The sequence below is a fragment of the Meleagris gallopavo genome, chromosome 1 (assembly GCF_000146605.3).
Source record: "Meleagris gallopavo isolate NT-WF06-2002-E0010 breed Aviagen turkey brand Nicholas breeding stock chromosome 1, Turkey_5.1, whole genome shotgun sequence".
Lineage (NCBI taxonomy): Eukaryota > Metazoa > Chordata > Aves > Galliformes > Phasianidae > Meleagris > Meleagris gallopavo.
In genome coordinates, this window is record NC_015011.2 from 128,946,254 (window position 1) to 128,958,869 (window position 12,616).

Genomic DNA, 12,616 nt, shown 5'->3' on the forward strand with positions numbered 1-12,616 from the left:
ACCACAAACACTGGCTGTGTGTGGCTGTGTGTATGCACACGTGCTGGTTTGCTGTCATCACCCTTTTCCATTGTTGCTCCCTCAGTCTGGCCCTCCTGCACCTGCAGCAGATATTAAAACCCCTGGGTCTCCTCTTCGAGCAACACTACCAAACATAGTCCTCAGTTCCTCCCCAGGTTCTGTCTGGTGCTAAGGTGCGAAGTGGGTACTGGGCTCACTGAACTGAGCACGAATGTTGGCAACTGCTGGTTGTCATTTCAGGCTGTGTTTAAGTATTCCCTAACAGCTTTCATGTTCTGTGCTTTTGTGCTCTTGGGTGGGCTCAAGGATCAGCCCAGCTCCTGCCAGGGGAGGAGCTTTGGGTAGCAGGAAGTTGTAAGTGTGTATTTCTGCTGGATGAGGCTCCATCCTTGCTGTGCCTCGGGGCGTGGAGAGCTGGGCACCGAAGCAGGGTGCTGCCCCAGATGCCCTGCAGTAAGCACAGAATGCAGTGGTCCCCACTTGGATTTCTGTCACATCAGGATCTTCTGGGCTACGTACTACTGGAACTGCTGAAGTCTGTGATGAAACACTAAAAAAGCAGGGTGAGGGGTGAAAAAAACACAGTGCTACTCAAAATAATTTAATGTACATGGTGTATCCACATTAAGGGGAAACAAGTGTCTTACAGAGATGAAAGACGGCAAAGGATGTGATTTCACAGTGCCAAAAGCTACACATTTTAAAGTGACCAAAGCCAATTATATCAGGAGTGCTCTTTTTCTGGCATGTGATAAGCAAAGAGAAAGGAAAAGGGAACAGCAAACACTTTCCCTGATGGCTGAAGCTGTTGGACCCATCTGGTGAACAAGTTTCTTTTCTTTGGTGGGGAGCGGGGCTTTGGCAGGTGCGTGTTTGGTGTAAGTAATACTTGGAGTGGTTCTACCTGTGTTAGTTAATGAAATAAAGAAAACAGATCCAATGCCAGGAAAGACTTCGCAACAGAGGGTTTGTTCCCAGCTTGCAGGAACCCAATGGGGAAGGAAGGGACAGGGACAGCCTTTCCTGCAGTCCTAGCAGCTTACAGAATTGTTAGAGTTGAAAGGAATCCTTAAAGACCACCTAGTCCAACTCCCCTGCAATGAACAGGGACACCTACAGCTACATCAGGTTGCTCAGAGCCCCATCCAGCCTGACCTCGAGTGTCTCCACATTCAGGGCATCCACCACCTCTCTGGGCAGCAAAACTTCCTAGCAGTGTCCCTCCAGTACTGAGCAAACCAAGTGTCCAGGAGCTGCAAGACACTCTTTGCTCTTCCCAGGTTTTGTAAAGCTTTATTGTTAAACAGACATCTTCCATCAGTGAGCTTTTGGGGATTCCCTCTCAAGTGAGGATTGTTGTACACAGAGCTAAACAGGCTTCTTAGCTGTAGTCCTACAGCTTGTGCAGATTGCTTCACTGTGAAAGAAGAAAGATTCTGAGAAGCCAGGATGTGTACCCATGCATTTAACAATCTAGGAACATGTACCCTATAAATATTTTCAAAGCCTTAAAAAAAAAGAATCGTAATAATCCCTCTACTTTAAGTATAATGCCTTCTTAACGCAACATGTGTGTGAAGAGACAGTGTGTCAAGACCTACACATGCCATACATGCACCGGATGGTCTGAGCATAACTTAGAAGAAATCCACTCCCAGTACAAAAATGTACCCAAATGATGGACCGAATCTCCCCTACGAAGAAGGTGACATTATCCTATTTACAAGAAAATTCTGCTTCAGTTAAAAATGCTAAAAACCATTCTCCAGTCCATATAAAAATAATCATGGCTATGTATGCACACACGTATTTATATACATTTATGGCTTTCACACATTCCAACCTTCTCCATTAAGTAATGAAATATAAATACTCTATCAGTCCTTTTTCTGCTCCCCGGGTTTTTCAGGCTCTTCTTCTCCAACGGATAAGGTGCCGCTACCGTATTTTTTCACTCTGGTTTCTACTCTGGCAAGTCTCTGCTTAACTTTTTGTTGAGAAGAGCTGTACTCTGCCAAGAGCCTTGCAAACCTTGTCTGCAGTGTATCTAGGGCTGTTTCAAGCCTGTCTATTTTTTCTTCCAAGTCTTTTGGGTCAGCTCCTGCTTTTGCTGCTTCCTCATCTATTAAATTGTCTTTCATCAGAATTTGTCGGCCCTTCTCTTCCAGAGCCTTTTTGGCTTCTGGGTATTCTGTGAGGGCTTCCATTAAATCATCTTTAGACAAGCAGAACAAATCTGAATAACCGATACTCCTTATGTTGGCTGTCCTCCTGTTGCCCGATTTGCTGCCTTTGATGTTGAGGATGCTGATTTCACCAAAGTAGCTGCCATCACTCAGGACTACAAATTGAGTTACACCATCATCTGCCACCACTGCCAGTTTTCCCTCCTTTATAATGTACATTTCCCTCCCAATATCTCCCTTCTTGCATATGTAGTCCCCAGGACTGAAGACAGTAGGTTTCAATTTCAGCACCAGCTCAATGAGCAGTCCTGCTTCACAATCCTGGAATATACGCACTTTCTTCAGTGTGTCCAAATGGACATTGATGGCGATTTCAGCTTTCAGCTTGTCGGGCAGATTTTTGAGAACTTCCTTTTCATCCACTGTTTTCTTATTGGTCCAGAGGTAATCAAACCACTTAATAACCCTGGCTTCCAAATCCTTCGTTACTTTTCGGAAATGCATGTACTGTTTAATGGAATCGACTTTGGCCTGGAACTCCGCCCTGGAGGCATTCATGTTGGAAATCATGGAGCCCACGTTACCGACGATAGTAGCGAAGATCAACACGCCCACCAGGAAGTCAATGACCACAAAGAGATACTCCTCATCCTTCACAGGCGGAGGAGTTTCCCCAATGGTTGTTAGCGTCAGCGTTGACCAATACAGGCTGTAAATGTACTTTCTCGACAGGCGCCCATACTCTGGGATGGATACGTTGGGGTAGACCCAAGAGTCGGTTCCGAAGCCAATTACCTTTGAAATTGCAAAGTAAATACACGCATTCCAGTGGATGATGATAAGAATGTACAAGACAAGATTTCCAATACGAAACATGTTTGGATAATTTGTCCTGGTTTCTGTGCGGTCAAAAAATTCAAACAGGCGAGCAATCCTCAGCAAGCGGTTAAATCGCAGCTCAGGGTAGTTCAAACCCAGCTTCAGATACGCCAGGTCTGTTGGCAGAAGAGACAGCACATCCAGCTTGAACTGCACAGTTTGAGTATAATTATCTCGTAACTTCTTTTCGTCCTTTACCAGCAAGCCTTGCTCAAGGAAGCCTTTAAAGAATAGAAATAGATGTTCAGAATTGCCACCAGTGGCACGGAGTGACTTATGTTTCAGTCACCTGAGAACATGGAAAGCTTGTGCTGTTAAGCACGCAGACAGGAACACGCCGTGACATCATGTTTCATTCTACATTTAAATATTTCAGTTAAGTAAATAGCAATGTAGCATACGGGTGTCCAACCTTTTGGCTCACCTGGACACACTGAGCGAAGAGGAATTGTCACGGGCCATGTATGAAATATATAATACAGTTAATGTATTTAAGCAACAAAACCTAGTTTTATTTTTGATTCAAACCAAAAAAGAGGGCAACAAAAGCATAAAACTACCAGGTTGGGCACGTATGAGAGCAACGACTGCATTATCACCACAGCACTCCCTGCAGTTTTCTGCCCCACTCTGGGACAGCCGTACCTTTGTGTTTTAAGTATCTCTGCAAAAAGAAGAGGGAGGTTGGTCTGCCTCGTATTTCATGAATCATTGGCGTGACTCAGAACTGAAGTTATGCTAAGCAATTGTGCATAAAATCAAAGTGGAATATTTTTAAATATTTGCTAAGCAGATGTAATGGATTGCCAGAGAGTTTTTTAGAAGAGTACAGATACCCCCAAGACCACAACAACCATTTTCCCTGGAGCCATGCCTCTTCTCTTGCACCAGTGTAACAGCTGACAGGACTTCACTTTTCATGGGGTAGCAAATGCTTTGCTCTTTCTTTTGTGTGTTCTAGTGAGAGAGCTACCAAGCAGAATCTTACACATTAGTATTTCTTCATTCAAAAGACTCTGAAAATCATTAGATTTTAAGAGCTATGGGAAGATGTAAACTGTAGTAAGACCTTAAACTGCACCCGTGTAAGAGTGCTCACAGGAACACTGCACGAGCAGCACAGCTGCAGGACTGGATCTTACCTTGGAAAGCTCACAGCATTAAATACATTGCACAGGGAGCAGCCTACACACTGCAAAACACTTGCATCCAAGTGTCTGCCCGCTAGGGCAGGCAGGAGGAAAAGTGTACGGAGATATTTCCTGTTTATCAGAGCTTATCACATTTTGCTCCTCATTTAGCAATCTCGCAGCAGCAACTGTCTCACAGAAGCATCTGCTGAAGGGGACCCAGCTGCACTTCGTTCTGCCCTGTGCGGCACTGCTGCATTTCTGGAATGTCTGCATACCTGCACATCTACCTCATGTATGTGTGTATCAGTCCGTAGGTAGTTGTAAACTGATGGTGAGTACAAAAAGAAGCAGTTCTTGTGCCACGGATGTGTCACCTCACAGGAAACTGCTAAAAGAGCTGCTCAAATGTCCTTATTAGCAGAGCTATAAACCTAGACAGAAAAGCTGGCCAGGCAACTGGATTTCTGACTCATCGTTATTAAAAATAGCTCTGAAAACACATCCCTTCTGAAGGTAGGTAACAGCTTCTCAGCTCTGTTTTGTCCCTTGACATAACTGCATTCTACAGAAAAACCTCCTGAAAGCATCCAACCATGGTGTGAACCAATGATGATCAGTGAGAGGTGACGCCTTTCTGCCTCACTGCAGTCATCAAGTAAGAGAAATACAGTGAAGCTGCAGCACACCACAGGGAAGCTGCCACAACTCACAGTAGCTGTGGGGCTGCTCAGATCCCAGTGTGAAGTCAGTTCCTACCCTAAGGCAGCAGGGAGTCACACACTTCCCCAGTGGCTTCCAGCACCTTGCAGTTACAGGAGAAGACAGCAGACACATGTGGAGCCAGGAGGGGTTGCAAAGTGAGTTGTCGAAGATCTCAGCATCTAAAAGAACCGACTCTCCCATGTGAGTGTCTGAAGTTGCAGCATACACTGCACCAAAGCTTTCAGGAGATCTCTGAGGTATTTCTGCAGTCCAACCCAGGCCTACAGAACCAACCTGCTCCGGCAGCCATCATCAGGGCAGCCTGTGGAAAGCTTATAAACTTGTACTGCACAGTTTCTGCTCAATTCATTCCCATCACAGTGACAGATACAACTGCAAAAGAGGAACTTAGAGGGCAGAGTTGGCTTTTTAGCAGAACATAGCCTATACAAAGTTGCCCCAAAAATGGCAGTCTTGAGGGTTAGGCTCCAATGTGACAGACTTACATCTCCGCTGAACAAGGTACCTGCTAGATTTTAGAATTCAGCTTGCTGCTGTGAGTTGTGTGCTTCTCAAACTGACAGCATTTTTAGGCTCTGTCTTGTAATTATGTTTACAATTTGTCACAAGCCATAACTGGTATCAAGCTGTTAGCATGATTAAGAAAGAAAGAAAGAAAGAAAGAAGGAAAGGAAGAAAGAGAGAAAAAGAGAAAGAAAGAGAGAAAGAGAGAAAGAAAGAAAGAAATGTAAAATTCAAAGATTTAAAAGAATTCTCATTTTTATGATGATCAGTGCACTTTTGAACCTTTTCAAGGGACGCTCTGGGCTGTACATGTAAACAGTGTACACAGTAAACAGTGCAAGCCAGGAAACATTTTCTGGCCTGGAGACCAGCTACAGTGACAGCTTCTATTCATGCTCACAAATTCTCCCAGCCCTCTCCAAAAATAATACCAGGAATAACTCCCAGCCTCTGCTGTCCTCTAGCTGTGCTGGGATGCTGCTTGAAAGAGTGGTAGCTGGAATAGGTCAAAGTGCATCAAGGACTACTCTAGCAATTCAGTGGTGTAAACCACTGTAAGCCTACATTATGAACTTGTTTAGTTTAAAACAGATGATTTCTTTAAGGCTAGAATCAGTATCTGTTGGGCACATTTAAATATGAAATCTTCTCAGCCTGCCTAGACTACAGAAACAAGATGAGAAAGCTGAAGATGAGCCAAGTGAAGTGCAGGTCTAGCCTTAAGCCATGACACTGCATTTTCCAAAAGCCTCCACTGCTGCTTGAGACAGGGCACCACACTGGTGGATTTGTTTCTTGCTTTGATATCCACGTTGTATCAGAAAACTTTGTAAAATCACTGGAAAACTCACCTGTCCTGAATCTGACAAACATGTCAAAAACATAGATGATATCAGAGCAGTAGTCCAGGAACAGCCATAATTTAATATGGTCAATTTGTAGCTCATCAAAGCAGGCTCTAAAGATACAAAGATAGAAATAAAAAACATTAGACCAACTATATAACCACAGTGTGCTAGTGTGGACTGGCAATGAAATGAAGGGCAGCATATCTCCATGCCTAAACATCTGCAAACTGAAGCTGTGTCTGAACAGACACTAGATCTTGCAGAATTCACAAATGTGAATGCACAGATAAGGGCATGCAAGTGCCCCTACATTTAAATGTGCATCAGATTTCACGTGAAAGATTCACAAGAATGCTCATCTCATATCCATATACATCACCATTAAGGTGATTCTCAACTAAAATATTTGCTTCTGAGAGGCCAACCATCTGCATCTCTCCCTGTCATTTAGCACAAGATGAACCCTTTCCATAGCACTCCGTTAGTTTGACTGAAGTTGTTTCCCACATCCCAAACAGGAAAACAAATACTTGAGTAACATCTTTCCATCCTTCAAGCATCCATAAATGTCTCACATTAATTTAAGATGACCCCTCATTGCCTGCAGCCTTCCTCACTGTTCTCTATTGGAGGATTTGCTGATGATACAAAGCTGGGAGGATTGGCTGACACACTTGAAGGCTGTGCTGACATTCAACAAGGCTGGAGATGGGAGGAGAGGAACCTGATGAGGTTCAACAAAGTCAAGTGTAGAGCCCTGCACCCAGGAAGGAAAAACTGCATGCATCAATACAGGTCAGTGGTTGACCTGCTGGAAAGGAGCTCTGCACAGAAGAACCTGGGGGTCCTGGTGGGCAGGAGGTTGGCCATGAGCCAGCAGTTTGCCCTCATGGCCAAGTAGGTCAGTGGCATACTGGGGTGCACTGAAAAGAGAGTGGCCAGCCGGTCAGGGGAGGTGATCCTTCCCTGCTCCTTTTCCCTGGTGAGGTCACAGCTGGAGCACTGTGTCCCATTCTGGGCTCCTCAGCTCAAGAAAGAATTTCTAGACAGAGTTCAGCAGAGGGATGCAAAGAAGCTGAGGGGCCTGGAGCATCTCCTTTGTGAGGAAAAGCTGAGACCTGGGGCTGCTTAGCCTGGAGAAGGAAAGGCTGAGGTAGGATCCTATCAATGCTTATAAATTTCTAATGGGCAGGGGTCAAGTTGATGGAGCCAGGATCTTTTTGGTGGCTTCCAGCAACAGAACAAGGGGCAAGAGGCACAAAATGGAACACAGAAATATGAACACGAGGAAAAACTTATTTACTGTGAAGGTGACAGAGCACTGGAAAAGGCTGTCCAGAGAGTTTTTAGAGACTCCTTCTCTGGTGATATTCAAAACCCGCCAGGATGCTTTCCTGTGCAACCTGCTGTAGGGAACTTGCTCTTGTAGGGGTTGGACTTGATGATCTCCAGGAGTTCCCTTCCAACCCCCACGACTCTGTGATTCTGCGATTACAAAGTTGCCGAGCCTGCAGTGGCTAAGGCACATCTCTGCATCCAGCCAGTAGGTGGCACACCAAGGCCACAGCCAGCACTCACGGGGATGCTCCTTGCACCTTACAGTTGGGTTTTTGAGGCAGATAAAGGAGAAGCATTGACCATCGTTTCCCACTGGTACTTATAAAGATATGTAAATCTTCTAGGTAAGCAATTAATAAAAAACTACAGGGAGATCAGAGGATGATTTATGCGGGAAACACAGATACTTTAAATTTGAATCCTAAAATTGTTATTAACTTAAATCCATACCTGCATATAAGCATACACCAGTTATAGAACACAGGTGCTGCAATTATGGTCAGCCAGTTGTAGTACATATTGCTTGAAGGATCAATCACAAAGACCTCTTTCTTCTGCCTGGAAAGCAAAACATGTACGTTTATAGTGGAAATTTTACAGTAGCCTACTGGTATTCCCTCCTTTGGAGGCCACTTGTCTCATGGTTAACTCGCATCTGCTTGAGAAAGAACCTATGCCATGACCCCACGATGAGATACTACCTCCATCCTATTTGAGATGCTCCATTCCTGCTTTACACAGCTTTGGAAAAAGTAAGTGGGATTGGAAAGAAAAACAAGAGCTATTCGAATTGCTGAGGCTGAAAATCACACTTTTTCTGCATACGACCCCCACTGAAGACAAAGTAAAACATTAAATCTACCTACACATTAAAAAAAGGAAGCAGCTTTAATCTAAAAAGTATTTCCTTTGCCATCTTCACAGCAGCATCTGAGCCATTTCTTCTCAAAAAACTGGTCATCGTCACAAAAAAACTGGTGACCAAGACATATGGTCTTTATTCAATAGAGAACATTACCTCTTTGACATATGAAACATTTATTTTCTTTGAAGGCTACTTTACGGTACTGTAAAACTCAGGTTGTCTTTGCATAGTAACTGCTGCTGAAGAACACAGATTTGAACACAGGCTTTCAAATCAAAGCTTTGGTTAAGAAACTTGAGATACCTAGATCAAGTAGATTCCATTTGGAAGCTGCTCCTACTTCTATGCTGACACAGTACACACTTAAATATACATAAATCATATTGAGTTTAGGTCAGCTTTTGGGGAACAAAACAAGGAACTATTTATATCAAAAGCATGCAGATGGTCTCATTTTGTTGCAGAAATACAGCAGCTCTTCCTGATCAGCAAGAGAAAACTTCAGTAATGACTAGTAAAGAACTATGCCAAGTTTTAAGTAATCAGTTGTGCTGGTCAGTGTAATTATAGTAACTAAACTTATTAAGCAAATCTGTAGTTCTCTACACGTAAAAATTTTGTTCTTCATCTAAACTACATTTTTGGTGTGAGCTCTAAATCGTTACAGATATTGTGGAACCATGAAAATCCAGTTCAGATTTGCAAAGAGTGCTGCTATCCTAAAACGCCCCAATAGGAATAAAGTGATCTTGAACATAAAAACCAAATGCCCAGAGGTAGACGAACTCCCTTTTAATGTCCTGGAAAGCTGCTCATGACAGATCTAAACAACAGTATTAAAGACAGAACAAGTCTGCTGAGCAGTTGCACCTTTTCAAAAGCAAAAACATATTAAAGGTTTGACAGTATAAGACTCTGCAGCCTACAGATCAATAATTGTAGTAGGAGTTTTCCAGTTCAATACCATACTATGCTTTGGAGTGCAGGAGAGGTGTTACAAGTACATTTGTTATACTTACTCTTCCTTTTTTTTGTCATCTTTTTTGTCATCTTTTTTATCATCTTTCTTTTCCTCTTTCTTTTCCTCCTTCTTTTCCTCTTTCTTTTCCTCTTTAACCTCTTTCTTTTCTTCCTTTTTGCTGTGCAACATATCAAAGTCTTAGAAATATTATCAATTTTCTAGTAGCTAGAGGAGAGGGTGAATAGTGAGGTACAGGGAACTATTGACCTGGATTCTGGATGGGGTAGGACAGGATCTCTCAATGGTACCATTTATCCAACTGGTATAAATGGTTTACAGGCTTCTCAAACCAACACCTCTACATTACACAACCAATTGGCTGATTCTGTGCATTAGTCGCCCATGTTTTCTTGGCCTCTTCATACAGCAGTATACCAGGCTGGTTTCAATTAAATGCTTCCAGTTTGTTCCATCTTTAGAATTTGAGCACTTAAAAAGAAATCTATTTAATGAGAATGGACTCACAGTTCTTTAAAACCAACATAGCTGTAATTAATTGATTACCTCTGCTTTCAGCAATTGCCTTGGAGAAGAATCCCTGTCAATGTTTGAACAAAAGCAGCAAATGTAGAGAAACAAGGTATGTCTCATTTCACTTAATCTCTGACATCTACATAGAAGGAAGTTATTTTGTAAACGTTTTATTGTCAACACAATTAATATGAGCTATTTTAGATCTCTATAACAGGACAAGATGACTTGTGACTGGAAGAAGATAGCACTTACCAATACATTCAATACATTACAATAGGTCAATGAACAACTTCTACCTATCAGCAATGTGTACATGCTCTAATTCTTACCCTTAGACATTTCCATAGAGACACAGTATCACAATATAATTTGGAAAATCTCAGACTAATTTTGCTTATTAAAAAAAAAAACCCTCTATGTCAGGAAAGTACCTATCAAATTAATCAATACCACTGAAACCTTTAAAATTATACACTACAAGGGGCATAATTGGAAAATTATACACTACATGGGGCATAATTGGAAAATTATTCATACAAGCTTCTCAACTCAAAGAAACAGTTTTTCATTCATCAAGGCTGACCTCTACACAGCAGCGAGAACTGCTACTCAAATGGTTTACTTCTCTGCCATTGGCCCCTTGGACTTCTACTGCAATTCTTTCAAATCTGTTCTGAAAACACTTCCCATGTAGAAAGCGTGTCAGGATTTCTCTGTGCACTGCTATGGTTAGTGTCTGAAAAGCCAACGCACAGTTGCTGCTGTTAGCATTACCCTACTGCTGGTGAAACTTCAAGCGTCTGGCATTCTTAATGGAAAGGAAGAGATGGATACAAAGTAATCCACTTCCAAAGGGCAGTGTCACTGTAGATTTGTGGCTGTTGTTAGGCAAGGAAAAGTAGGCTGAGATACCGAGTCAATGAAAAAGTGGAAGTTTTTCATTTCTGTGGCTGCTGTTCATCTCTCTCGAGTTATCTCCTAAGATCATAATCCCAGCTACCTGTAGTCTGGCAGTTGAAGTCACTTGGAAGAAAAGGTTGGCCATAATCAAGTCTTGAAAGCACTACCTACAGTTCCCCAGCAGGAACTCATAGGTCTTCCACACAAGGAAAAAAACACAACTTCAGAAAGACCTGCATCTTTTTTCCCTTATTAGTACAACTGAGTAAACTGCAATCCAGTTAACAGTTGTGCCTGTCATCATTGACAGTAATATAGTGGCATCTATTCAGTGTCTCCAGCACATTAAAAGGAGCACCTTCAGACTCAGAAAATGTCTTCATTATCTCCAAAGAAACCCTGTCACAGTCTCTGAATGAGCTGAATATTTGCATTTCTCAACTGTCAACTTCTCTGCATTTCAAGTAATTTCCACGTGGTCAGGCAGGTAGACAGACAGGTGCCGTCTTCAGTTAGCAGTAATGCAACACCTGAAGGATGTAAGTCGTGCCCGAGGTACATGAGTCATTGTCAGAAACAGGCTAAGCAGCATTTCCATTCTAACCAGTCCTTTGGGCCCTGGCTAGCCTGTCGGGCTCCAGGCTTCCAGCACCTTTAATTTTCCCAGTCTAAATAAAATGCTGCACATTTCTGTCGCTGTCTGCTGCACTTCCATTTCAGCTTTAACAAAATTTATGTAAGTCAAACCAAAACACTGCTACAGGAGCAGGAAGATATGTTGAGATATGTGCACAAAACTTTCATAGCATCACTTCTGAACGAAATTTGCTGCTAGTCCATGACATAAAAATCTACTGCTAGATGCTACAGAGGAGGTATGTCTTCAAACAGCCGTGGCTTAATACATGCAACAAGCATTAATGTTGAGTGATTTTAAATTACAGGAGTTCTTCACCTTTTCAAGTTCTCTTTGGTCTGAAACTGTACAATATCCTTGTCAAATAAATAAAATAGAGCAGCTTCTGTCAAAACTTCTGTTGCAATGGAAGCCATATTATGTTGCCTACCACACTCTCTACATCTACAGCAACCATATCAGGCTGAGTTAAAACACAGATTTTAGAAAGAAGATTAGTGTTCATTTTGAATGCATAGAGAAAGGCTTGATTGGGTACCCTGCTCCGTATCCACATCTCATGTGACAATTTGAAATTCTGGGGGCACTTACGATTTCCAGAAGGAGACTGAGTATGTTAGAAGAGGAAAAGGACCATCAGAAAATGAATATCTTCATCTCATTTTAAAATTGAAGCATTAATAGAGCAATTGGTAATGCAGTGAAATCAGCCAGTTGAATAAAAGGAGGTAGGAACCAAATGCTTAATTAATCCGATTCGTTCCTTGGAAAGTAAGGGTAACCAGACAAAAGGGATCACGAAGGATGCTTCTAATACTGAGAAAACTAGATCTTTCCTTATAATTAAAACCTTAGAAAGGTTTAAAGCCTTAGAAAGGGCTTAAGAAGAGATAAGGAGTTCATACTACAAATGCTACTAGGCTGGAAAGGGAAAAAAAGGAGCTAGTAGCAGAAAGGCGTATGGAAGTTCTCAGTACTTACTCTTCATTGGTGTTGTTGCTGAAGTTGACATTAAACCTGGCCAAGGGCCACGGACTGCAGCCATTGAAATAAAACACGTTGAAGAGCGTAAAGGTTTTTGGCATTT

At 42.4% G+C, this 12,616-nt stretch overlaps 1 protein-coding gene across 3 annotated transcripts in view; it reads right to left on the reverse strand.

The window, feature by feature from the left end:
* Positions 1–20: 20 nt before the first annotated feature.
* The window catches only part of CNGA3 (cyclic nucleotide gated channel subunit alpha 3), a 33,461-nt gene continuing 20,865 nt past the window's right edge, over positions 21–12,616 (reverse strand). For 2 of the 3 annotated variants that reach the window (XM_010727570.3, XM_031557594.1), the window contains 3 exons: positions 8,083–8,190; positions 6,298–6,404; positions 21–3,307 (listed from right to left, as the gene is read on the reverse strand). In XM_010727570.3, coding sequence (XP_010725872.1) covers positions 1,899–3,307; positions 6,298–6,404; positions 8,083–8,190 — 1,624 coding nt within the window. In that variant the 3' untranslated portion in view covers positions 21–1,898. Of the gene's footprint in view, positions 3,308–6,297; positions 6,405–8,082; positions 8,191–9,516; positions 9,637–12,616 lie in introns of all 3 variants that reach the window. The other variant, XM_019622946.2, reaches the window with a different exon arrangement.